We start from the raw sequence: 27,715 nt of genomic DNA on the forward strand, positions 1-27,715 counted from the left end.
TCAACGTTCAATTCATTTATATGCCCTATGTATTTTGTACAAGGCAGGTGTTTTGCAGAAAACTTGCAGAGTACATAAGTGCAAATTGCACATGCTTTTAAAAAACAAAACAAAACTTATTGGTACAAATTTAGAGTTTCTATAATCCTATCAGAAAAAGGAAAAGAAAAAGGAAAAGGTACAAGAAATTCCAGTCACATGACTATTTATGCAAAGTTGGCTTTTTCATGCAGAAAATGAATCTAAATTTATGAATGAGAATGACAGACATTGGTAACACTTGTCTTATCCAGGTGTTAAATTTTAATTGCAACTTAGGTCTTAATTTACATGTAAACCTGACCAGTTAAAATGAATATTTCCTAGCTTGTGTAATAAAAACACACAAGCACAAGACAAAATTGACTGTAAACAACTTACAAAGAGACTGGAGTGCTATACTGGAAAACATGGCTGGTGAGGTATAAACCCTGAAAGCCTTTGGTGTCTTATCATTACTATCCCCTCAATGGTTGTTTATTTAGAACATTTTATTCCTATAAAATTTAACAAGTCCATTTCATGTCTGGTGAGCTTAATCCAATTTCTTTTTGCCCCACTTAACCTCCCCTCCTCCCAAAAATCAACCCATTTTTCTATCCGAATTGCTGTGTTGAAGCTGTGCCAGGGGCTGAAGGGGGAGCCATTATACCACATTAGTAGCCAACAGTTTACTCCTCTCATGGAAACATGACAGTCAACACTTTTCATAAACCACTATGATTTTTGCAGTGTTAAATCAGCTAAAAAGATCAGCATAACCAAACGGTATATTTCCTGCAAGTCAAGAGAACAAGTTAAAATAAATATAGAAATATCTAAATATCTCACGCAGGTTCTTCTCATTCCATTACTGCAGGTCCAAAAATCTTAAGGATAAATGCAACAAATACTACCCAACTGTATCCATTCTCTATTAAACTTTGCCTCCTCCATAAAAATGAGCTGACTTCATGACATACTGCACGTAAACCTTTGTTAAAAAAACATCTTGGAACTATATTATTCAGCAGTTAAAAATCAGTAACCTGTATTTATAATCAGGTGATTTTGAACAACTGTATGTTTCAAGTTCAATATTTTTTTTAATGAATGGCAAAGAAAACTTTCCTTTTGTCTAGTGATCTCTTAAGATGAAATGCTATTTGGATGCAGTGTGTGCTACCAAATCAAAAGATGTCACAATAAAAAGATATTCCATTATGTTAACTACATAAAGTTATACATTATAAAAACAGGACCTAGCAATTATAGTGTATGACAAAAAGGAACCGAGTATCTGTGTTTATAGCCTGCAATAAGATTCACAACTTTTGGATTTACAAAGATGATTCAAACTGTTGTGTGTCTTTGTCCTCTTCTAGCACAACAGCAGCTACTGTGCATTCCTCTATGCATTTTTCTATACAGTTATCTAGATGTAGGCATTCCTCTGAGTTAGTTCTTTCAGATTTAATTTCTGGAGATTCCACAATGCATTCTAAAGCAGCTTTATTCGAACTGTGCTGTCTAAAGATGTGTCTTCTTTCACAACACTGCATCATTGGACACTGCCTTCTGCAAGACAGTTCACAGGAAGACCCTTTAAAATCGGTTGAACTGTCCACAGAAGAAAACTCAGGCTGTATGGTGGTTGCATGGATTCCTTCATTGTGAAAGAAGTCTTTAATACGCTTAGCCACATCCATATATGAAGCTGGATCACGGCATTTTATATGAGCTGTGGCAATAATTTTGCTTCCTGCAAGCTGCCAAACGTGCAAGTCATGGACTGCTTCAACGCCATCAACTTTGATTAATTTTTCATTTAAAGCATGAAAATCAATTTGTTTGGGCACGGTCTGTAAAAGGATGAGACCAGATTCTTTAAGTAATGGGTAAGTCGTATACAAAAGTATACAAACCATTATCAAACAGAGAGATGGATCCAAGTACAACACCCAACAGGGACCAGCTATCACAGCATCATCTGAGAGTGAAATAAGAGTATTATTTTTATGTTCATGGTCACTGCAGTGATTTTCCACACATGGATTAATACACTGCCCAACCACAGGGCAAGGCTTCCAAACGTAGTAAAAGACTGTAGCATTGACTACAACAATCACAGATCCCAAGGCATCTCCAAGCACATGAAGAAAAACTCCTTGCATATTGAGTTGTGTTTGAGTTTCTTCCAGCACAACAGGACTGTCTTTGATAATGTTCCCATTCTCTTTATGATCTGAATGCTCCTTTAGAGTACCTGTTAAAAACATATATGAAAATATGAACATATGGCTAAATATGTATATAAAAATATCAATTCACAAAACAGTTTAAGCAAAATATAGGCACAATTAGACCAAAGTGCAATTATGACCATTACTCAAACAAACAAATGAAAAGAAACCACTAGAGAAGTGCTTCTCAACCCAGTACATGGGACACACCTAGCCTGTCAGGTTTTCAGGATATCCATAAGGTAGACTGCATATACATTTGTGGGAATCCTGAAAACCTGACTGGTTGGGTGGGCCTTGGAAGACTGGGCTGAGAACCTCTGTACTATAATAAAAATATAAAAGACAGATCTCCCAGATTCTCTGTTACAAACAGATCCTCTGGGATTAAGACAAAACTACTGAATAAGCAAACACCTTGTGAGTCTAGGCACAAGCGATTTAAAAATCTATAAATTCATTAAAATCTTAATAAAATACCAAGACCCGACTTTTTTTTTTTTAGAATAAAACATAAGACTCATATTAGAACTAGTCCAGTGAATAAGTGGTAGTGTCATTGAAGCCTTGATCTTTGCTCCACAAGCTAACTAATGCTGCTACAAAGGGATCAGCCACTAAGTGAAAGATGATCCAGTTGCTGTATAATAGTTGTCATCTAGCAACCATTTAAGGTCCATGACTGCATGCTTCCAAGAAGAGACCTTGTGCTTGGTTCCTGGAAAATTAGTGGTATTGATTACTGGGACAGACAAATTAGAAAGAATGCTAAAGGTACCACAAAAGGTGAAATACCTGTTAAAATGTCCTTTCCTATAGCCCAGCTGTACCATCTTGACAATTGATTTAAATCCTTTTCCTACCACAAGATGGAGGTAGAAAAGCTGATTTTCCCCAGTGACATCAGTATAAGGTTCTCTGTGAAGACTCCAGTATACATCAGTCAAAGCACTTCAGCCTTTATCCACCAAAACATTGCTTATGCCTTTTAGTATATCCTTACTTTCTTGATGTTTTCTTTTCCTTCCCTCTCCCTTTCCTATTGTTTTTTTTTTTTTAACCTTAATTGTTTCTTTTATAAATACTGTATTTCTTCTCTCGCTTTTCCTTTTGTTTGACTTTATATGTATATGCTAATTTATTAAATATGTTCAGTAAATTTGTCCTTGTTAATTATGCATTTGCTGATTTTATAATATGTTCAGTACGATCTGCCCTTGTTAGTTATGTCTGTTTCCCCTGTTATTGTAATCTTTTTATCAATTGTACATCGCCTAGAATTTGGAATAGGCGATTAATCAAATTTCATAATAAAACTTGAAACTAATTATAATGATTTTTGTAACCAAAACGCAACTAGAAAGAACATATCCCCAAGAGTCTTGTATACCAAAGTCTTCTAAGGGAAGAGGAAGGGTTGTTCCGATGGTATAGCCAGACTAAAAAGTAAAATTATACAGGTATGACAAAAATTCACATTCCTTAGCATCCTGGCTGCAATGTCCCGACTACTGGGGTGTACCTGAGCAGAAACTCAAATGAGCAGGGGAAGACAAGGTCCCTTGTCTGAAATACTTAAAAAAAAAAAAAAAAAAAAGAGAAGAATGGAACAATAACCAAGTTGCTTGTTTCAGCAAATGTAAGCAGCCTCAATGGCTGTCTTTATCCAGCACATCAAGAAAGCTTTGAATGCAACCTGGTTCTTTTGGGGGCCATGGAAAATGACATACAGATGATCAGATAGTAATTATGTTAGTAAGTACGTTAGATTGTGAGCCCACCAGGGCAGACAGGGACAAATGATCGAGTACCTGAATGTAAAATGCTTAGACAATTAATAGATGGTATATAAATAACTAGCTTAAATGAAAGGTCTCCTGTAAATTTCAAAACAAGACTCTCTAGATGTCCAATCTATGGAGCCTTCTTGTTCAAGTCTAAACTCTGATCCATAAAAGTAAGCAGACCTCCTGGATCACCTTAGGAAGGAAAGAGGAACACCTTGGAGTCCTCCAAGAATGAGAGATACAAGTCAACAGAACACAGCCTGGGCCAACTCCAAGGCACAAAAGAGAGCTTCCAAGAGCACTCAGCACCAAATTCAAATCTCAGGAAGAAAAAGATGGATGAATGGGGGAAGGGAGCTTGCTGCATTTAAAGATTTTGCTGACAACATCCCTTTCAAATATTGTGCAACGCCCCCATGAGTTTTCAGAACCCCCCCCCCCCAAGAATCTAACCCCTGTAAAAAAAAAAAAAAAAAAAAACCCAAGAGGGCCATCATCTGGATTTTGAAAGAATTCAGGGCCAATCTCTGTTTGAATCTCTGGTGACCGAAGAAGAATGCAAACCTGAGACTGTGACCCATCGTCCTAGTCTCTGGGAAGAAACACATTTCTCTCCTATATGAATAAAAACATCTCCCCGATATACCTATAAATAGTACAGGAGAAAAGAGTGCTGTGCAAATTCGAAGAACTGAGGAAAAGAAACCACCCTTTTCGTGTCAGTCAAATGGCCCGACTGGAAGACGTCCGAATCAAGCAGTCAGTCAAGAAGAAAGTAGGTGAATCGCCTGGTAGTGCCAAAACGGTACCACTGCCCACGTTTTCTAAAATGTTCGTGAAGCCTTGGGTAAGCGAAATGGCATGTGCCAAAACCGAAAGCGCTGCTCCAAGAGAGGCAAGCAAACCTAGTGCCGATTCGGAGTCCATAGTGAAAATGTAAATATTCTTCCAGTATTTCTGCAGAAATGTGTAACCCTGAGAGAAATTAATTCAGCAGAATGGGATCCAGCCTGCCCAATGCCCCCGTCTTGGGCACCATGCAGTAAGTCCTTAAACTTAAGTGAAACATCCCTTAGTTCCTGAAGAACTACAAGAACTGCCCTGAGGACCAGTAACACTTAAAAGGGAAACACAAAACAGAGACTCCAAGAACGAACCAGAAACCTGAGGAGGATGCAAAGTTGCAAGCATCCTGAAAAACTGTTCACAGCCCCCTGGCCTGACATTATAGTGTCTTCCCCCTCATGAGAGAGCCTAGAGCAGCGACGGCGAACCTATGGCACGCGTGCCAACTGTGACACATGAAGGCCTTGCAGCTGGCACGCGCAGGGCCGCCATCAGGGCAGTACTACCAGGGGGTGCACAGGAGAGAGAGCTGAACGGGGACGATGGGGGACCCGCGGGATTAAATATAACTCGAGCCGCGAGGCTCGTCTTCTACTCCGACTGCCCTGCCGCTCACACAGCCGATCGGAAATCTTCCCCGACGTCAGCGCCGACATCGGAGGGAGGGCTTAAGCAAAGCCCGCCCTCAGACGTCAGCGCTGAAGTCGGGGAAGATTTCCGATCGGCTATGTGTGCGCGGCGGGACAGGCAGGAAATAGAAGACAAGCCTACGCGGCTCGAGCTACATTTTGCTGAGAAAGTTGCTAAGATGGGCTGGGAGACAAACGGGGAACACAAAAGGGGGAGTGAGTGCGTTTTGGACACAAGGCATGAACTTGGGAGAAAGGAAGGGAGGGAAAGAGTTGCTGAGGTGGGGGAGGGAATAGGTTTTTGCACACAGAAGGCATGAACTTGGGAGAGAGGAAGCGAGGGAAAGAGATGCTGAGGTGGGGGAGGGAATGGGTTTTTGGACACAGAAGGCATGGACTTGGGAGAGAGGAAGGGAGGGAAAGAGATGCTGAGGTGGGGGAGGGAATGTGTTTTTGGACACAGAAGGCATGAACTTGGGAGAGAGGAAGGGAGGGAAAGAGATGCTGAGGTGGAGGAGGGAATGGGTTTTTGGACACAGAAGGCATGAACTTGGGAGAGAGGAAAGGAGGGAAAGAGATGCTGAGGTGGGGGAGGGAATGGGTTTTTGGACACAGAAGGCATGGACTTGGGAGAGAGGAAAGGAGGGAAAGAGATGCTGAGGTGGGGGAGGGAATGGGTTTTTTCACACAGAAGGCATGAACTTGGGAGAGAGGAAAGGAGGGAAAGAGATGCTGAGGTGGGGGAGGGAATGGGTTTTTGGACACAGAAGGCATGGACTTGGGAGAGAGGAAGGGAGGGAAAGAGATGCTGAGGTGGGGGAGGGAATGGGTGTTTGGACACAGAAGGCATGGACTTGGGAGAGAGGAAGGGAGGGAAAGAGATGCTGAGGTGGGGGAGGGAATGGGTTTTTGGACACAGAAGGCATGGACTTGGGAGAGAGGAAGGGAGGGAAAGAGATGCTGAGGTGGGGGAGGGAATGGGTTTTTGGACACAGAAGGCATGGACTTGGGAGAGAGGAAGGGAGGGAAAGAGATGCTGAGGTGGGGGAGGGAATGGGTTTTTGGACACAGAAGGCATGGACTTGGGAGAGAGGAAGGGAGGGAAATAGATGCTGAGGTGGGGGAGGGAATGGGTTTTTGGACACAGAAGGCATGGACTTGGGAGAGAGGAAGGGAGGGAAAGAGATGGTTGTGTACACGGGGAATAGAAGAAAGGAGAATTTTTGGTCATAGGGAGGGAGTGAGGTACAGACAGTGGCATACCAAGGTGGGGGTGGGGGCGGTCTGCCCCGATTTTACGCCCCAAGGGGGTGCACAGCTGGCCACCCTCCAGTGTTCTCCCTAGGCTGGCAAACTGCTTCTCTTTAGCCACTTGAGTGCCACCGCCGCCATTGGGAACAGGCCGGTGCCAAGTTCTCCCTGCTTTTCCCTGTGGGGCCGACCAACTCTCGCCACCCGCGTAAATTCTGATGTCGGAGAGAACGTTCTGGGCCAGCCAATCGCAGCCTGGCTGGCCCAAAACATCCTCTCCGATGTTAGAATTGACATCGAGTGGCGAGAATTGGTCGGCCCCGTGGGGAAGAGAAGTAGGGTGAACTCGGCGCCGGCCTGTTCCCGATAGCGGCAGTGGCAGCCTATTCCCCAGTGGCGGTGGCAGCATTTTCCCAATGGTGGTGGCATAGGGGAGGGCAAGGAGAAAGAAAGAAAGGGGGAGACAGGGAGCCAAAAAAAAAAAAAGAAAGAGGGCTGGGTGAAAAAGAAAAATGGGGCACGGAGAGAGAGAGAAAGACAGACATACAGAATGAAAGGGGGTATGGAGAGAGAGAAAAAGAAAGAAGGGGGCAGGGTGAAACAAAGAAAAAGTTTGGGGAGGGAATGAGGTCTGGAGGAGAGGAAGCATACAGGAGGCTGAAAAAAGGGAAGAAATATTGGATGCACAGTCAGAAGAATAAAGTGCAACCAGAGACTGATGAAATTACCAAAGGTAGGAAAATGATTTTATTTTCAATTTAGTGATCAAAATGTGTCCGTTTTGAGAATTTATGTATGCTGTCTATATTTTGCACTATGGCCCCCTTTTACTAAACCGCAATAGCGTTTTTTAGCGCAGGGAGCCTATGAGCTTCAAGAGCAGCGTGGGGCATTCAGCGCAGGTGACTGCGCTAAAAACCGCTATCGCGGTTTAGTAAAAAGGGAGGGGGAATATTTGTCTATTTTTGTATAGTTGTTACTGAGGTGACATTGCATAAAGTCATCTGCCTTGACCTCTTTGAAAACCCGGGGAATATAAATGATAATTAACATTTTCTCTGCGTACAGCGTGCTTTGTGTTTTTAAAATTTTATTGTTGGTAGATCATTTTGACTTGGCCACAAAGGTAAGGGGGAGGGAGGGGAGCTGCTGAAAGAGTCTATCTTGACGTGGTTGCAGGCTTACAAATCTTTTGGTCAAAGAGTGCGGCGACAGAGAAAAGTATGTGTGTATTCGGCCCATGAATGAAATCATTAAAACATTATAAATTGCCAATAAATTGAAATGAAAACCAAAGGATTGTGAATCAAATTGATTCTCTGACAATACAAAGATTCCAACCTTTAAAAATGATGTTACATAGTTCAGGCAACTTTATAAAGAGTTTTTCGATACTAAAATCTTGTTATTAAGGTTTAATTGCTGTGCTGGCACTTTGAGGAAATTCTTTGGTTTTGTGCGGCAGTTTGGGCACTCGGGCTCAAAAAGGTTAGCCATCACTGGCCTAGAGTCATTGGAAGAAGTCAAGATCCCCTCAGAATGAAGTACAGAAGGTCAGGGAACGGCAGAATGAGAACTGTAGGATCTATAAGAAGAAAGAAATTCTCCTAGGAAAAATCAAGTTTTGCAATGTAAAGAGGAGTATACTGGAACCATGAAAACAGTACTAACTCCATGCAACGTGAGCGAAATACGTATGTCCTTTAAAGTGAATACGTACTAGATGCAATCATGATGCTGCATCTACCGCCCCGTGGAAAACAGCAGCATCCTAACAGGTATCAGACAAAGCTCACATTGCTAATGAAAGCTTCAGGGATGAGGTAACTGGCTCCTGGTTAGGAGCTGTATAGCCCTTCCTGTCTGGTCGGGGGTGGGGAGGGGGGGTCCGTCTAGCATGTGCCATGAGAAGTCCAGGCCCCCTCAGAAATAGAGAAAGAGAGTCCTGGCCGCAGGAAGATGCGAAGTGTCATTATGCCCATAGAGAAAGCCCAAACTTGGAAACTGTTTGTACTACGTTTAGGCATATATATCCTATGCCACTACTAGACACATAAAGCACAGCACAGAGGCCCAAATAAGAAGGACAGTTACCAACAGACAAAGGCTCAATCTGCAGGGACCCCAAGAGAGACAATGAGATACCTGTGTGAAATACAGGACACTATCTTACTGCTGATCTCACTGTGCCCTGATTTGCCGTATGTCGACCCAGTCCGGAGACAAACCGAGACTGGGTGACCTAGCACAGGTCAGAGTCTCTCTGGTAAGCCCCTTGAGTGCTAACCCCAGAGTCCGATTAAACTAGCGGCTTCCTTCAAATGAATACAGCAGAACACAGACAGACATATAAATCTGCCCAAGCTTGTCCCAAAGCTGGTGAAAACACGTACAACTTGTCTGAACTGGAAAGGAGAGAAGCCAAAGCATACCCTGACCAAAGTAAGCTGGAAATAAAGTACCAGAATACTGCAGCTCTCCCGCCATCGCGGGAGACCCAAGCGCACGCCTGATTCTCGCCGACACGTGGCCGCTGCATCAACGCTCCTAGAAACATAGTCGGATTCAAGCCCCGCAAAATTTACCCTGCTGCGGCCTGCATAGAAAGAAAATCAGACTCAGGAAATAACTAGAAGAATGGTGCGGTGCTTCCCACAGCGCCGGAAAAAACATGTCCCATCTCATGCGCGCTGCTGTAAACCAGCACCTGCACAATCAGCTGCACATGGCTGCGACAAACACCGACAAAAGAGAGCCTCGGAATAAACAGGACTACTATTGCTGCACTGAAACCCAACAAGGAGAACAAGTGTGAGCATGAAATCACACCGCTACTGCCGCGCTGTAACCAAGAAGGAAGCCAAGCGCATGCATGCAAAGGGCGGGAAAGTCCTGGCTCCCTCAACGGATTTCTAGCCATAAAACTTAGCCTCAATAAAATATTCATTCCTGACCAAACCCACAGTACTAAGACTCCCAAACAGAACCTGAAGTTCAAACAGTAAAAAACACATACTTTCTCACAAGCTTGTTGTTAGGGCCGGTTGAAGCCAGTAAGAGCTGGTTGTGCAGCACTAACAGGGCAGAATGTAGCAACTGTTGTCTCCTTTTTTTCCCCCAGAGAAGGGAAAGAAGAAAAAAAATCGAGACCCAGTCAGACCCTCTAGCAATGGAGGTAGGGTGAAGCAGGGACCTGGGGAGGCCCAGGTGTAACCCCTAAAGCTGGCACTGTTCAGCTGGACACCCCTGTCTCACTGAAGAGAAACCTCAACAGGAGAAAATAATTTTCCAGTCACAGCCAGAATTCAGGAGCTAGTTGAATAGCGACCATCACTGATGGGAGATATAGCATACTGAAGATACAGGAGGAGTGCCACCTGTTAATCAGTTTCTCTATCTCCACCTGCTGGTAGATGTGTGCTATCCCATTGATCTCTAGATTCATCTGCTGCTGTTGCTAAGGAGTCCAGCATTTCTACAATGGGACCTCCCCATTTGTTGTTGCTCAATGTCTTGCCATCTAAAGTGGTAACCAACGTCCAGATTCTATAAACTGTGCCTAAGCGCGTCTAAATTATATGTACCGCTCCGCTCGGTTGTCAGTCAACTGCTAGGCACTGCTTATAGAATCAGGCCTAGAAATGCCTAGGCAGACTTAGGCGTTGCTAGGCACCGATATATTAGGCCAGGTTTTACTGGGCCTAGTTTACCAGTGCCCCACTCAGATGCCTAGTAACGCCCAAGTCCACCACACGTATTCTCCACCATAACCATGCTTACTTTTCAGGTAGGCACTGGAAGGCGTGACTTAAGTGCCGCTAGGCACCACTTCGAACTCACCCGGAACTGGTTAATTTTTTTTTTTTTTTTAATCAACTTCATTGGCAAAGTCAATTATCACGCCATTTAATCTAATTGAAACAATTTGGGTTGAGCACAGATTTTAGTTAGGCATTGCTAGGCATCTGTAATTAGGGTGCTATTTATAGAATCTGGCCCCAAGTGTCTGAATGTTAGACACTATATGGAGATTACAGACAATACACATCAGCTTCTCCTCAACAAAGCGCATCACACCTCCCTCCTAAACGGTTTTAACATTACAGAGTAGGAATCACCTTCAATAGCTTGAAGAGTTATGTCTACTTCTCTCAAGCACAAACGAAAGAGTGACCCTTGAAACGCCACAATAATGCAAATCCAGCAAAAACAAAACAAAAAAAAACTCTGTGGAGAAGGTGATGTTCAATATGCAGTCTTTATTGAAAGTACAATTTAATAATCCATATAAAATATATCTAGGACCCAAAACGTTGGGCGCTATGGACCCAACACAGTCCATGTTTCGACAGTGCTGTCTTCCTCAGGGGTCCCTAAAGATCCATATATAAAAGCTTGTGGATTAAAAACTAAAAACAAGATAATTTCTCACCTGTGCTGTAGATTATTAAATTGTACTTTCAATAAAGCCTGCATCTTGAACATCACCTTCTCAGTTTTTTGTTTTTGCTTTTCTGCTTCTCTCAGTCATGCAATCAAATCATCAGCAATTATTTCTGCGCAAATCTTCCCTTTAGTTGCTTTTACAGAAAAAAAATGCCAGAGATCTGCTTCTTGGCTCCATACAAACTGTATAATATTCCTCTTTCACCATACCTGGATACATTTTGCCATTATCTTCTGCCTTTAACATAACCCTGGTATCATCATGACAGCAGTAAAAGAAAATGCAATTGAAGCTATTCTGCTGCAGTTCCTCCTCAAATGTACATCCAATTTTTTCATGGATTCTCTCCTGAGCCCTCTTCACCTTGTTGTGATCACCAAAGCAGTATCCAACTGAGTGAAGAGTCCTGCATCAATCCAGGCAGCAGTAACAATCTCTGCTGTCTCTCTCAGGCCAGTATGGTGTCAAACTAGTAAGAGCTACGTGGTTATATAGAAACATGACAGCAGATAAAAAAATAAATGGCCCATCCAGTCTGCCCATCTGCAGCATCCACTATTTCCTCCTCTCCCCAAGAGATTCCATATGTCTAGTTTCCTCTAGAACACATGTGTCAGACACAAGACTCGTGGGCCGAATCCGGCCCGCCTGGCTGTTTTATGTGGCCTTCGGTTAAGGGACGGCATTACTGGGGAGTAAACAGGGCTTCACAATGTTGCTTTGCTTTCTGTTTTGGGCCCTCACCCGACATGGGCCACAGTGATCATCAGTTTGTGTGCATCGGCAACACAACAAAAACTACCCCAGCGATGTACCCCATTGCCGGCCAGTAATTTACACCACCAGTGTGATTGTCAACTTGCGCGTGCATCGCTAGGGCCAGCGTAGTTAAATTCATTTCTGGTGCGCTACTGGCATGTGCAAGTTGACACCATACCAGCGGTGTAAATTACTGGCTGGCACTGTAAACAATTTTTATTGACAGAAAACGGGCGGAACCAAAGGAAAACAGTTGTATACAAAAGACAGCAAACAGAGGCGGGATATCCGTTAAAACAACTCAGAACAGTACAAAATCAAGTGTCATTTATACCCACCCAGAAACCAAGAAATCTCTTCCAATCACCCTCCCACCCGTTCACCCTACAAGCATGGAGAGAGATGCAGTCCCAGAAGGGAACAAAATATCACACATGATTCCCCCAGGGCAGTCAATGGGGCTAGACACCCTCTCCCCCCAAAAAAAAACAAACAAACCAAAAAACACAACCCAGATTCCCCTCCCCTCACCCGCTCCCCACCCCCAGAGCAGAGACGCACAAAAAACCAGAACCGACGTGGGTACACCCAACAATTAAGGTAGAGAAGTATTAGCCTGCGTCCCCCTAGGGGACATAGAGCGCAAATATGGGTCCCAAAGAAGCAGAAGACAACCCCGACGTTTAAGAGAGATCCTCACCTCCCGCGCCTCCCAAAGAACTAACGCATGGAGGTGGGTTCTCCACTACCAAAAAGTCAGGGGGTTCGGAGAAGTCCAATGGTGCAGAATATACCGGCGAGCCAGGAGACACACCTTACGACAGAGCCAACGAGCATCTCTGGGCAAGTCCCAAAAGCACCCAGAATGTCCAGCACCACCTGATCAACAGTACTAGCCACAGTACGACCCAAGATGGAACTCAAATACCAAACCACCTCAACCCAAAAGGCCCGAATGCACCAGCACTCTCACAGGGCATTTGAAAAAGAATTGCGGGCTCTACCACACTTGAGACACAAAGGTGAGGCAATACCTCCAATTTTATGAAGCTGAACCTGGGTTAAGTAGCCTCTATATAAGACACAAGCATAGCATTCCTGTAGCACAGCTCAATGGATTAAACGAGATAGACCCACAAGGTTCCAGGGGATATTCCAGGAGGCTAAATCCATGTGAAGTTCTGTTGCCCAACCCTCCTGAATCCTCCGATAGTACCGAGCAGTCTCGAAAGGAAGCAAGGCTTTATACAAGGCAGACACAAAGGTCTGAAAAAGCTCAACTTGGGCAAAAAGGTCCTAAAGATGAATGCTCAACGGAGGCCGGAGGGCCAACTTTGATAGCGAAAAGATATAATGCTTAGCCTGACAACAGGCAAAAGTGTCCCCCCAACAACGCCCCAAACAGTCCTGGAGAGCAGCCAGAGGCCTCAACCTCCCGTCAGCTAGCAAAAGATGTTCCACCAAAAAAACAATGATTGTCCAGCCCGAGCACAAAAAGAGGATTGCCCATTAGGGGCAACAAATTTACTCGCCCGCAGATTCCCCCCCAGATGCTGCACCAGGCCCTCCCATGCCCCCCTCATAGCAGCCAAAAGCACAGTGCTGCGGAATTCCCGAGGCAAAGCCTCGTGCGACAGATGAAGCAAAGCAAGAAAGAGAGTATGGAGCATACAAGGCAGCTTCAAAAGAAGTAGGGGTATATTGAGATTCCCCAAACAACCAATACTTAAGGTGGCGCAAAAGACAAGCTAAATTGTATAACCTAAAGTCTGGAATATCGAGACCCCCTTGCTGCCACCCACCCATCAGGAAATCATATCGCAACCTAGGTTTCTGCCCCTGCCAACAAAACCTGGAAGTACTCGATTTAAAGCCCGCAAGTCTTTCTTGAGTAAGCGCAATGAAAGAATCCGGAACACATAAAGCCATTGGGGAAAAATGACCATTCGAATCAACGCAATCTGACCAAGCAAGGCGAGTGGCATATCTCTCTAGCGGTCCAATTGTCGGGTGGTACGATCAAGGAGCTCCCGAATGTTAATCGAATAGAGGCGAACGGAAGAAGCTGAAAGTTGGATCCCAAGATATGAAAGGAATCTTGTCACCCAGCGAAGCAGGAAAGAAGCCCCCCCAACTGGCCCTGTAGCTCTGGGGAAGAGGGCAAAGCCTCCGATTTGCCCAAATGCAGGTGGAAGCCAGTGAAATCCCCAACAAAACTGGCAAAGAACTATGGGAATCCGTTAAATAAACTAGCAGGTCATCAGCAAAAGCTGCCACCTTGAAACAAAAAGTATCTAGACACCCCTTTCACCTCGGGAGTATGGTGAATGGCACGAAGCAGGGGATCTAATGACAAAATAAACAGGAGCGGAGAAAGGGGGCATCCCTGCCTCGTGCCATGAAAAATCTCAAACTGCGAAGACCTGCAACCATTCACCATAAGAAACGCTGTCGGGGACACATAAAAAGCCAGCAAGGCCGAAACAAATGCCCCGAAAACCCATACTTACTTAAGGTCGCGTATAAAAAAAATCCCAGTTGACCCAGTCAAACGCTTTCTCTGCGTCAAAGCTGATAAGAAGCGAAGGTGTGCAATGGCGTGTACAAAATTCCAAAGAGGCAAGAATCCACCGAAGATTCTTCTCAACCGAGCAGCCCTTAAACCCGACCTGGGCCTCATGGAGGAACTCTGGAAGAATGCGGGCCAAACGGTTAGCCAAAACCCTAGCCAACAACTTCACCTCACAATTGAGTAATGATATGGGGTGGTATGATTCCAACTTAGTAGGATCATGCCCCGGCTTGGTAAGAACAATGATTTGGGCCACAATTGAGATAAGCTGGCATAGTCCCCGCATCAACCATCACATTAAATATAGCCGTAAGGGGTGGAACAATATCTAGTCGAATCAACTTATAAAATTCAGCCCGAAAGCCATCGGGAGCGGGAGTCTTCAAGGTAGGGCTCTGACGAATAGCTAAGTCCACCTCCACTTCCGTCAGCGGGGCATTCAACAGTGTCAAATGAGCAGGGGTCAACCGAGGCAAGGTGTTCAAGTACATCTCCCCTGGCAGGCCTTGCAGTGAAAGCTCAGCATACAACGCACCATAATAGTCCTGAAACGCCCGACAAATGGCCTCATCATCAGTGAGAGACCCAGAACTCTGCGAGGTGAGAGAAAAATTTTCTGTCTGCTTTCCCGGTAAGAAATCAAACGGGCTAAAAGGCGGCCACATTTATTACCATAGGCATAAAGTTTATACTTATAGTAAGCCAAACCTTTAGACGCACGTTGGTGAAGCCTCTGATTCAAAGTGACTTGCATATCTAGCAAGGCCTGTCAATTAGCTGCAGTGGGGCAGCAAAGAGCCACCAATTGCCGGGATAAGCATAAAATTTCCCAATCTCAACTCTTCTGAGCCTGTGTGACATAGCTAATAACATGACCTTGGAGAACTGCCTTGGCAGCCTCCCAAAAGAGGACCCGGTCATCTCCATGTTGTCTATTATGAAAGGAGTAATCCTTCCAGCAAGCCGACAATGAATCATACAACTTAGGATCTTGCCCGAGCCAAAGAGGATATGTCCATGAACAAGGATGTGAAGTCTGACCAGGAGGAGCCCACTCCAACCACACCCAAATGTGATCAGAGATCGCATAAGGGCCAATCTTTGTCCGTATGGCCTGAGAAAAAATAGCCCACGAAATTAACAGGTAATCAATGCGGGACTGGGTAGAATAAGCTCGAGACATGAGTAAAGTCCTTCTCCAAAGGGTGCAAAATCCACCAAACATCCTCAAGCTCCAAGAACTGACAGAACGACGGAAGTCCCCTACCGTCCTGAGACTGATGATTCGGAACCGCAGTGACACGATCCAAGGAAGGATCAAAGACTGTGTTAAAGTCCCCTCCCATCAACATTGGAAGACCAAGATGAGGCGAGAGAATCGCATGTAAACACTGGTAAAATTTACAGTTATAGGAGTTTGGGGATAAATACTACCCAAGAGAACAGTACATCTCACAATGTGGGCCTTACAAAAAAACATATCGCCCATCCGAGTCAGCCGCCACAGGAACAAGTTGATCAGCCATCCCCTTACAAATAAGAATAGCTACCCCAAACTTCCTCCCCGAACCCTCCACTGCGACACATGAGTTCATCCAGCCTCGCCGAAGTTTGAGATGTCCCGCTGCGGTAAGGTGCGTCTCCTGCAGTAGCACAATGTCAGCCCGAAGCCTTTGTAAATTACAGAGAATTTTAGAACTCTTCACTGGGAAAGTAACCCCCCAATATTCCAGGTCACCACTCTAACCATGGAAAGAAAACAAAGAAAATGGTCGATAAAAGGTAAAAAAATACCAATAGAATCCTAGAGGACCGTTCCAGCAAGCGGTCTCCAGAATACAATCGTTCTCTATCAGAGGTGGCCAAGCCACCCATCATGCTCCTCCCACGTCAGTCTGGATAAAAAAAAAAAAAGAGCATATCCCTCTGCTCCAAGCCCCAAACCCCACCCCCACCAAACCCCCTCCCCCCTCCAAGTCCCCCAAAACCCCTTACTTACCCTCAGAAGAGAATCCATCACGTACCGACGCCACATGGATGTCAACTTTGCTTTAATCTTAACATAGCTGTTAACAGGACCACTGATTTTGAAATTTTCTTTGTACTACTAAGCAAGTAATCAGTTAGTTAGTCACTGACCAATTCATCAGTGCTATAATTTCATCTTGTCTTGATCACCGATGTTTCTTAAAATACAACCCATATCTAATAAGATCTCAGAGAATTGTTAGTTCAGCTACAGGTAGTTAGTTCTCTTCCTGATCCCAAATGATATAAAACAAATCCAAATTTGCAGCCTTGGGTTTTGTTTTGTTTTTTTGGGTTTCAATATTAGATAATCACTATGGTGACACTGTTGAAAACCTGTGAATAAGAAAATTATACTAATGTGTTAGTGTCAATATGGGAAAATAAGATAAAATTGATAACTACATTGCATATTAATGCCTTTTGTGCCTCAAACACATAACTATCAGAGCACTTAAACATATTTCAGTATTTTGTGGATTTTTACATAATTTCCTAGCAATTCCTGGTAAAATTTAAAGCTAGTTCCCAATTTTCCACATGAAATTGTACTTTTTTCCTTAGTGCTTTTTAAAATTTTCTCTAACACCCTATTGATAAAAGCCATTGCTGTCACATTGTCTTATCACTCAGCCTGCTCTTTCCCATATCAATGGAGGAGCCTCCCCCAGAGCCAAGTCAAACTACTCAGTCCCCAGGAAGATGATGGACCTCCCCAACAGCAAGGCCCCCAGCTGAGGGCTCACATCAGTTGTCAATACCTCCTAAATGGGAAGGGGGCCAGCAGGACCCCTTATAGGTGCCCTTGAGATAGCGGCAGATAGCAGTAAGTCCTACGAGACTGGTGCCCATCGATATAAGAGGCCACTTGGAGAGGTTCCATATGAGTCCAAGTTACAACTTATAAGGTTGCCACCAAGTAGTCCAAAAGCTGGACACTGAAAGACCCATAGGTCTGGGACCAAACAAGCCACATTTATGGACCTGCAACTTGCTCATGTGCTCTTTTGTGAAAAAGACTGCTCCCAAAGCCATATCAAAGCAAACTCACAAAATATTCCAAGGTCTAAATAGATGACAGGTGACTCTGCCTGATTCAAAGTGCTCCAGGAACAGGATGACAGCTATGGAATAGACGCCCCCCTCTCCCCCCAACTAGCCACTCATTCAGGTAGGGACAAAAACTGAATGCTCTGGAAATGCAAGTGAGCTGAACCACCACTATTCACCATTCAACCACCTCAAGGATCCACTAGTCTGAAGTGATGCAGGCCCTCTGATGATGACTGAAGGGGGCCAATCTGTCCCCTGTCTGAGCCATCAAGGGGCAGGCCCAGTGCACCCTTAATGGGAAATCCTGGATCCTCCATCCGAGTCAGATGGCTTCAATTCTCCTGCCATTTGGAAGGCTGCATAAGGGCCAGCTAGGTTCTGGGACTGAATCATACTGTTGCTTATCTGACAAAGTGACCAAATATCCTGAGAACAGGCCTTGGCTGGGGATGGGGGTAAAGAGATGCACTAGATTCCTTTCTGGTGCAATTCCAGGAGTCACAGAAAATGAGCCTGCCCCAGCTTCACCAAAGAGTAACTGGACACAGCTGTGAGATGCTTGTTGTATGCTGCATCTGCAGTCCAATGACACAACCAAAGCCACCTCCAGGCAACTACCTGAGGCCACAGAGCACAATGTGATGCAAAGAACATTAGTTAGGAAGGCTACCACAGATTCAAACAGGCGACCAAAGTAACATGGTTCTTGCCACATACCTTACCTTGCCACCTTACCTTTTTCCTATGCCATTTCCTAGACAGCCATGCCCCCCTTCCCCAGAAAAGCATTCATCTTGGTAATAGACACTACAGGATATCCACATTGGGGTATATCCAATATTTGACCAAAAGGGATGCAAAAGGGCAGAAAGGGGCAGAAAGAGTATGGATTAGGACCCAAACCCACACCTCCTGCTGCAAGGGCCCCATGGATTCCAAGCTATGAGAAAATACAAGTTATTACCCATGAACAATGACTTGGGACTGCAGAGCCAGGCTCCATGCTCAACCAGGTCTGGTCTTTGAACCCGACAGCACTAGCCTGAACAACCTAGCACCTGCTGAAGTACAGAAACACAGTTTTCTCACAGAGGACTAGCTATTATACTACCGATGTTACTAGGAAAAGTCAGAATCTCTACCATCATCTGCTGTTAGGGAGACAATACAACCCAATAGTCAGGATGGTTCAGCCTGAATGCTATATGAAACAATGTTTTATTTACATGTTTGCTGTTAATATGGTTCTCTGTACTAATACAAATTAAAATTTACCTCATGGTACATGTCTGCTGGTAAAGTAGTACCCTCAGCTGACTTACCTACCAGCAGTAGTATGGAGCCAAACTTTACCAAAAATTTTTGTTCGTGAATTTTTTTGCCTACTTTGCTGACCTGTAGAAATGGAAGCACGTTCGCAAAAGATTTCAAACTTGGCACAGAAACTTGCCCCAAGATGTTGTACAAAACCTCAAAATTTCAGACTCCTAGGTAGTTCCCTTCTGCCGCAGTGCTTAAGCAAAGCTGGTGTTTTAGGTCGCACGAGGCATGGAGTGGATTGATTGCTTTTGTTCAACCACCCTTAGTTCCTGACCAAATTGAGATAGATCCCAAAAATTTTGTAGTTTCATTTGAGACCCTAGACAATACCCCTGTAAAATTTGGTTGGATTTCAAGGGGGTCGAGCGTGGGCGGTTTTCAGTATTGGTCCACTTGACATGGAATGACCCCCGAGGCAGCTAAGAATCTTTTGGTAGATTCTGCCCATTATGTGTCTACAAGTGCAGCTGCATTTTCATTGGCAGATCTAAGGTGGTGAACAAGTGGGTGCTCTGTGTTTGTGTAGGACTAGAATACAGTTCCACCACTTGCTGAAAACACATTTGTTTACACGGGCATTTTTCTGCTGAATGTGATATGCAGTGCTTGAGATTAGCAGTCTTGATTTTTTTTAAATTATATTTTATTTTTTAGCCCACCTAGATTTTAAGTGGAAAAGAAGTTTTAAACATTTAGCAACTAGCTGTAAATAATTACTGCCACAATTTTTAACCTGCCATTAATTTACACACACACTGCTTTTAGCAAGCTGCGATAGTTTTGGAGCATCTTATGCATCAGCCCTCAGGAAGGGAATTACCATATTTTTTAGTCTATAAGATACACCTGACCATAAGATGCACCTACCTACATGTAGAGGAGAAAAAAAAACCCCAAGAAATAAAATTTGGTTCAGAATTTTTTTCCTTGGTTTTAACTCCTCTACACGTAGGTGCAGCTGGTGGTAGGCAGCCCCCCCTTTTTTTTTTAATGCCAGTGGTCCAGCGTAATCTCACTAGGAGTTTTCCATGCTCCTGCTGGTTGGCTGACTCCTTTGTTGCTGCAGAACGGCGAATAAGGCAGGAGCTTTTTGCTTCCTGCCTGGTCCCACACCGCTCCGAATCGCAAGAACTGACAGCAGCCATTCATGGAGTTATGCGGGACCAGGACCAGGCAGAAAACGAAAAGCTCCCGCTCCTGCCTTATTTGCCGCTCTGCAGCAAGAAAGGAGGCAACCGTCCAGCAGGAGCACTGAAAGCTCCAGGCGAGACCGTGCTGGACCACTGGCATTTAAAAAAAATAAAAAAATAAAAAATATATATATATATAAATATAAATTAAAAGTGTTTAACATTAAGTTATGGACTTTTAATATTGCCAGGGAAGGGAGCTGGGTTCAGAGGCACAATTTGGTTCGGAATATTTTTTTTGTTTGTTTTTCCTCCTCTAAATCTAGGGTGTGTCATAAGGACAGATGCATCTTATAGAGCAAAAAATACAGTAGGTATTGATGCTCCAGTACAAGTCAACAATAATTTATTATTTCTATAACACTACCAGATGCATGCAGAGCTGTACTTTAAACACACAAGAGAAAGTCCCTGCCAAATAGAGATAGAGCATACAATCTAATTGTGACAGACACATGACAGAAGGGTGAATCTATATACGGTGCTCAGGTAGGGAATTAGAAGGGGAATGATGAGTCAGATAGGGTAAGGAAATATGGAGGGAATGTCAAGCAGAAATGAGTGCTTTACAAGTTGGTTGATGAAGCCTCATTTAGAGTATTTAGACTATTTTGCTAAAGACACACAAAAAAAACTTGAAGAGGTTCAAAGGAAGGAAACAAGTGTCTTTTGGTTCAACCCCCAGAGTTATATGGACTGTCCAGATTTAATCATATTTCTTTAATGCTTAAAAGACTGCACTAGTTATCAATAGAATATGATAAGATCTTGTTACTCATGCTTCAAGTCCTGACAAATAGTATTTCACAAGCTATTTCTGCTAGTTTACATATACATCAACCTGTTTGATCTCTACACTCTTCTTCAGCGCATTTCATAGATGTTCTGTCATTTCTATTAATCAGGCTTGAGGAATAAAGAACCTCAATATTTTAAGTAGCAGGGCCTAAGCCAGTGATCTTTGCAAATTTTAAGTTGGGGCCATTTTGGGTCCAGAAGGGCTGAAGGCGAGCCAACATATATATTCCTATATGGGACCATGACATTGACCAAGCCCCTCCAGAACACCTGCTCTCGGTCACACATGCAGAACACAAATAGCTCTTCAAATACAGAATAAGTGACTAAAGCAGACAAATAAAACCCTGATAAGAGTGCAGTGACCTAGAAATATGCCCTGTACAGCCCCCCAAGCACCCCTGCCTGCCCACTAGATTACAGCTGGAGGGCAATGGACAGCTGTAATTTTGGTACCAGCTCCCTTGTGTGGCTGCACCAGTAGTGTAGCTGTGAGTGGGTCTGGGTGGACATAGGCCATCTACTTTGGGCTCAGACCCAGTGGCACATCTTTACTCTCAGCCCATGGGGAAAACCTGGACCAGCTGAGGAACAAGATAGAGGACCTAGAGGCCAGTTCAGAATGTTTTTAAGACAATGTTGCAGAAAGTGGCTCACAAGTACCGATAGAAACATTTGAAAATGTTTTGTCATTACCTGTTTTGCTATTACCATCACTATCCTCTCCATCATACTTATTGCCACAGGGGGGGGGTGTCAGTCATCCTTACCTAACTAGACTGTGTCACTTTGTAGCCCCTCCTCCTCTGCCCTGTTGAAGTGCATGCTCCAAGGCCATGATGTGGTTGGAAGGGCCAGCTGAAGACTCCTGGCATCAATTCCTTCCCCTGCAGGCATTTCAGCCTCTCTCAGCTCTATCCCATCTACCCCCCTCTGTACCTTTTGAACTTTGCAGTGATTTGCCAGCAGCAACTCATGTGAGCCCAGAGCCTTCCCTCTGATGAAACTGCCTGTTTCCTCATAACTGGTACCAGGTCAGAGGGAAGGCTCTGGACCAGTGCAAACAGAAGATATGAGTCACTACTGGCGAAGCACTAAAGGGTTGAAAAGATATGGAGGGGTGAGAGGAGAATTTGAAGACTATCAGTCACCCGAGGGGAGGAGGGAGAGTAAAAGGAAATATGCTAAGCAGGGAGAATGGGATTATCATGCCCACCCAAAATTGAGTGGCTGGCTAAGCTTCTGGGTTGCATATAGCTAGGTAAGGCCCTGTCCTAAGAAGCCAGACTCTGAATGTACTGCACCACCAGAGAAATACAAGTTATACATTTCTTTGTGTGCAATCCAAAATACAAAGACAATAGATATAATTCTCAAAACTCACATTTTCATTAATTAGACTGAAAATAAATTTTTTTCCTACATATTTGTCTGATGATTTTATTTTTCTATCTTGTTCTCTGCTCTTAATTCCATTCCCAAGGCCTCCTGCTCATTTGTTATTTTTTGTTCTCTCAACTTTCTGCCTTCCTTTGCTTTGGTGCTAATTTTTCAAAGAGTTTTTTTCCCCACTTCCTCAAAATCTACTTTTCCTTTCCTTCTCTTCCTGTTCTCCATCTGTGTGCACCATCTCTTCCCATTCTCCATCTATGTGCAAAATCTCATTTCTCTTCCCCTCAATATGTTCCATCTCCTTTTCCAACCAATATTGCATCCATGTTTCTCTTTTCCTTCCCCTTTTCAGCATTACCTCATATCCCTGTCCTTATGCTTCCTTGCTCCTTCAGTGATTCTTTGCTGTCTCTTTCCCTCCCCACATCCAGTCTCTCCAATTCATTTCTCCTGCACTACTCATCCCCCATCCCCCATCCCATGGGCCAGCATCTCTCACTATGGTCCTCACTCCCTGAGATTGACTTTCCACTTCTACCTGGTCAGATCTAGAATCTCCCTTTCCCAGCCCTTTTCAAATCTGGTATTTCGCCCTCACCACAACCACAATCTTGATCGCACACTCAGCTTCTCCTCTGCCCGATACAGTCTGGTCTTTCCAGCCTCCTCTCCCCTTTAGCAGGCCTGCCTACCACCCACAGCACCTGATACTCTTACAAAGTTGGGTTTTCCTGGCAACTATTCATCCAGACTTCTTCTTGCCACCTCAGGGGCCTTCCCTCTGTTTGTCCCTCCCATGAGGCAACAGATGTTGCAGCAGAGAGAAGGGCCCAGAGTGGCCAGATGGCCTAAGCTTGCCATTGTAGGTGTAGGCAATTAGATCAATGCCAATGTTAAAAGATTCTAAAGAGAACTGTTTCAGCAGACATTTAGCGAGAGGATTTCTGATGGTTAAGGTAGCAATGTTTTTAGATCGTGCATTTTTTTTACCTTGAGTAAGGTATGATTCTGAAGGTATCATACCTTTATGGCAAAGTGTTTATATTCTGCATTTTATTTTTTGTATCTGGTTTTAAGCTGTAATTTATTTACATGTCATTGTTATTAAAATGTACATGAGACTTGAAGATCTGAATATGTATACACTAGAAAAAAGAGATGATACAAACATTTAAATATACAATAAAAATCTTTTCCAGAGACAGAGAAATGGTAAAACTAGAAGATGTCAACTGATACTCAGTATAGTGCACTTAGGAATAAGGTCAGGAAATACTTTTTCCACAGAGAGTCAGTGATGCCAGTGGAGGTGGAGAAAATGTGAAAGAATTCAGACATCGGATAAATAGAATGGTATTTTTTTAAAAAAGTAAAATGACCTCATGAATGTTTGTGTGTTATAATGGGCAGGAGAGGTGCCTAGAAAGCAATTCTAATAAAGAGGCTGACCAAATTTTGTTTTTGACCATAATTTGCATTTTAGCTGAAAATGCCTGAGAAATTTTGGTCAGAACTAAAAACATGGTCCTACCTCTTATCTCCCCCCCCCCCCTCTCTGGTGGCTTCTCTGGAGAAGCATCCCATGTTTTATTCCTGCTCCCTGTTTAACAGCCACTATTTTGGAACTAGGAATAGCACAAGCAAGAGCACATCTCCTGCTTATGCCATTCCCCAATTACAAAATGGAAACTGACCTCCCACAGTAGTCGCATGTGGCTGCTGCAGAAAATTATAGCCACTCCTGCCCTGAAAAAGCCACTAAACTACCAGGACTTTTAGAATATAGGCCCAAGGAGGGCAGGTGGGGCCAGGAAAAGGCCACATCTCCAGTTTTGGTTGGCTTCTAACTTCTATAGTATGTGTCCCACAAGTAGCAAAGATCAGGATCAAGTATACATACATTTTAAACCACATTCATATGTTATGAGTGCGAGTGTAGTGTCTCTCAATGGGAAAGTGGGGAAGACAAAGTTAAATTTTAGTGAGTAAAAAATGATGATACCAATCTTGCTGGTTTAATCATAAATCGATAATGAATAACTGTTGGGCAAACTGGATAGGTCCTAGAAATCTTATCTGCCATCATACACTATGAGACAACCCTAATCTGTGATTTTATAAGTTATTTATCTTAAAAATGGCTAGAATCCACTTTCCAATGATACTGCTAGTTAAGCCTCTGCCCTTCATGATACCCCCAACCACGGGCTGCTGCAGAGGGCGATCTTCAGGCGAAATAATTTGAGAAGGCCAGCCAGCTCTAAGACCCCGTGCAGCACACCATCCCTTACAGTTCTCACCTCCTTTCTCCTGCGCCCCTTCCACGCTCATGCCATTCTCTACCAAGTTGTTGGTCTCTTCATTGCTGATAGCAGCCCCTTCTTCAGCACTGCGGTCCCGGCAGCGTTGGCTCTTGGCGGCCGCGTGGGAGTGGCCGTGGCCCCGGCCCCCAGCGCTTCCGCCATGGGAGTGGCCGTGGCCACCGCCCGAGCTACCGTGAAACATGAACAGGCCGATCAGATTGATGACCAGCCCCCCAACCCCGACGCCTATGACCACCAGCGGCTTCTCGATCACCTGTGGCTCAGTGAAGCGCTCGATGGCCTCCAGCACGATGGTGAAACAGAGGGCGGTGAGGAAAACCGCGTTGACCAGAGCCCCCATAACCTCGGCGCGGACCCAGCCGAACGTGTTTTTTTTGGTGGACTGGGTCTTTTCGGCGAAGCGCACGGCGATGAGAGCCACCACCAGGGCGATGACATCGGACAGCATGTGGAAAGAGTCCGAAAGCATGGCCAAGGAGACGGTGATGCGGCTCACTACCACCTCCACCAGGAAGAAGATAAAGGTCAGCGTTAGCATGCAAAGCAACCGCAAGCGATTCGGCTCGCAGGCCATTTTCCACGTCCAGTAACACCGCTCTCTATTCCGTCTAAAGTTAGCCGAAGAGTTCCTCCGGCCCTCCGAGAGACACAGCAACTGTGGGGCTGGAAAGATGGAAGCCGGCCTCCCGCCCCTCTCCTCACGGTTTGACAGGAACCAACAAGCGACTCTCCAGCCGTTCTAGAACGCTGTAATCCGTTTGAATTTTTTTTTTTTCTTTCTCCGCCTGAGGAGTCCGTTAACAGTCCCCAACTTCCTTCCAGGTCCCAGTCAGCCAGAGAGACCAAAGTTCAAACCCGGCTGCAGGAAGCCGGTCTACGCCCGGGCTCATCTCCTCACCGGCCAGCTAAAGAAACCCCGCTGTCAGCCGCTCAGCCGAGCTCGAGGTAGGAGAAACCGGAATTGTTCTCAGCGCTACCTTTGTCGACGGCGAGAACCCGCTCGGTTTTCCTCTTACTGGACATCGCAGCCTCTTGCAGACGGCTTAAGAAAAACTTTGCACCCGAAACCTGCAGTTTTCACACGGAACGAGTCCGACGCCAAACCCATGCTCCTCGAAGCCACGGGATTGGCTGACTCGCCGGCAACACACGCCAGCCATTGGTTGCTCATTTCAGACCCGGCAACGCAGGGGAAGCTTCTAGTCCTCTCGAGATAAGCCCCGCGGTTCCCGCCCCCTTACTCTTTGACCATTGGTCCCCTTGTTGCTTAGGTCACAGTTGGTTGGTGGTTGTGCTTTTAGCTTTTTTTCTCATTTCGGAAGCGTTGAGGTGCTCGTTTCCCATCCTTTGGATTTCCTCCTTTGGGTAGGCTCATCTTGCTGAGGGGAGTCTTTATTGAGCATAGCGGTTGTCGGTCATTGAGTTCGTAATATTTCTTCCCTCCCACCTTTTCTTTGCACTGGGAACGCTATTTGCGCGACAGATGCAAAGTAATTAATATTCAATTTTCCACACATTCCTCTCGGCTTTCTCGAACAATGATTTCATGGATCTGACTCAGTAGCAGAGGGCGGGGATGTGCTGATTGAACATGAGTTACTCCCTACTTCGAAGAAGTGGGAACCGGGGCGAGCTCACCATTTTAATGATCTTTTAAAGCCGGCGTATTTCTTTACTGCCATCCCAGCATTACACGTTCCTGTTAAACACTGTCCCGATCACTAAACACCAGTCTAAAGTCCCGGGCTGTGTTTTCAGTAAATGGAATATAGGACTAGCCCTGTTTTAAAACAATTACCTTCTGGCAGAGCTGAAAACAGACCCAACTTCAACTGCTATTAATATCTATATATTTTTTAATAGCTTATTTAAAAAGAAAAATGTCTGAAGTGTATAGTATTATTGAATTGTATCTACTTGGTGTTCTTCAACCTAAGCTCTGTTAAGGGAAATTAAAAGAAACAGCCTTTTCACTTCCTGTCACATGAAAGTGTCTCGCTTTCTAGCACCCAGCAGTGGTTAAAGCTTTTGAATTCTAGAAAGTATATAAATGCTCTTGCTCTAATAACATGCTATCCTTTAACTGCGATCCTGGCCCGAAGTTATTTCATACAGGCTTCTGGAGATGGAGATTGCTCCACAACCTGAGGGTCACAAGAGGGGGGGGGGGGGTTTGTTGTTGTTGTTTTTTAAGTATTCCCATGCCATTTCTTTAAAAATACTGAGATCTTGTTGTGTCTCACATGGGCCACTAATAAAACTCAGATCTTATAATGTCTCACTTGGGTCACCACTACTGAGCCTTAGCAAGCTAATAAAGTAATACATTCGGTATTTTAAAGGATTAACAATTAGTATAAAAAGGTTAGATGAAAAGGGGGATTATGTATGTTAACCTGTAACCCCGTGTGTCTCAAACTTTTTTAGCTCAGGCACACTAAACAGAGCAAATGTTTTTCACATTATAATTGAAATTATAAAACTGCAAAACCAACAAAAAATTAAATTTGAGAGTTATTTATTTAAAATTCTTTAAGCTATGTATGGGTAATTGAAACAACAGTAAAACTAAAGTAGATATAGAATAGAATTTCTAATCAATGTGATGGATGAGCTCATTTATCAGTGCAAATTAACTCAAAACATGGCTCGATAGTCAACAAGCAAAAACGCATGTCATCCACCATCTGCAGTTCTCTTTTTTTAATCTTCCTGTAAGAGCTGAAAATTCAAGTTCGCAAAGATAAGAAGATCCAAACAATAACAAAGCCTTGATTACTTTGTTGTTCAAGTTAGGATAACTATTGCATAAAAAATAAAATTGCTTGGTTAGTTTTCAAGGACCAATCACGTCAAAGAATGATGCTTGTCTGGGCGGTTGTAGCTTTATGCACACAGATTCTCATAACATTGATAGGCTTGCATACACAATGTACGTCATCTATTCTAGTGTATACTTATGAAGGGAATTTTTTAAAATAAAGTAAAATTCTAGAATCTCTCATGGCACACCTGGAATCTCTTTGGGGCACACAGTTTGAGACTTTGTTGGGGAGAA

The 27,715-nt window shown here is 44.2% G+C and overlaps 1 protein-coding gene across 1 annotated transcript; it reads right to left on the reverse strand.

Moving 5' to 3' along the window:
• SLC30A1 (solute carrier family 30 member 1) lies at positions 1 to 25,859 on the reverse strand. Its single transcript, XM_033939206.1, has 2 exons — positions 24,634 to 25,859; positions 1 to 2,284 (listed from the first exon to the last, which is right to left on the reverse strand). Exons 1-2 carry the CDS (start codon positions 25,229 to 25,231, stop codon positions 1,359 to 1,361), a joined length of 1,524 nt encoding a protein of 507 aa, XP_033795097.1. The 5' UTR covers positions 25,232 to 25,859; the 3' UTR covers positions 1 to 1,358.
• Between the last annotated feature and the right edge of the window lie 1,856 nt (positions 25,860 to 27,715).

The sequence above is a fragment of the Geotrypetes seraphini genome, chromosome 3 (assembly GCF_902459505.1).
Source record: "Geotrypetes seraphini chromosome 3, aGeoSer1.1, whole genome shotgun sequence".
Classification (NCBI taxonomy): Eukaryota; Metazoa; Chordata; class Amphibia; order Gymnophiona; family Dermophiidae; genus Geotrypetes; species Geotrypetes seraphini.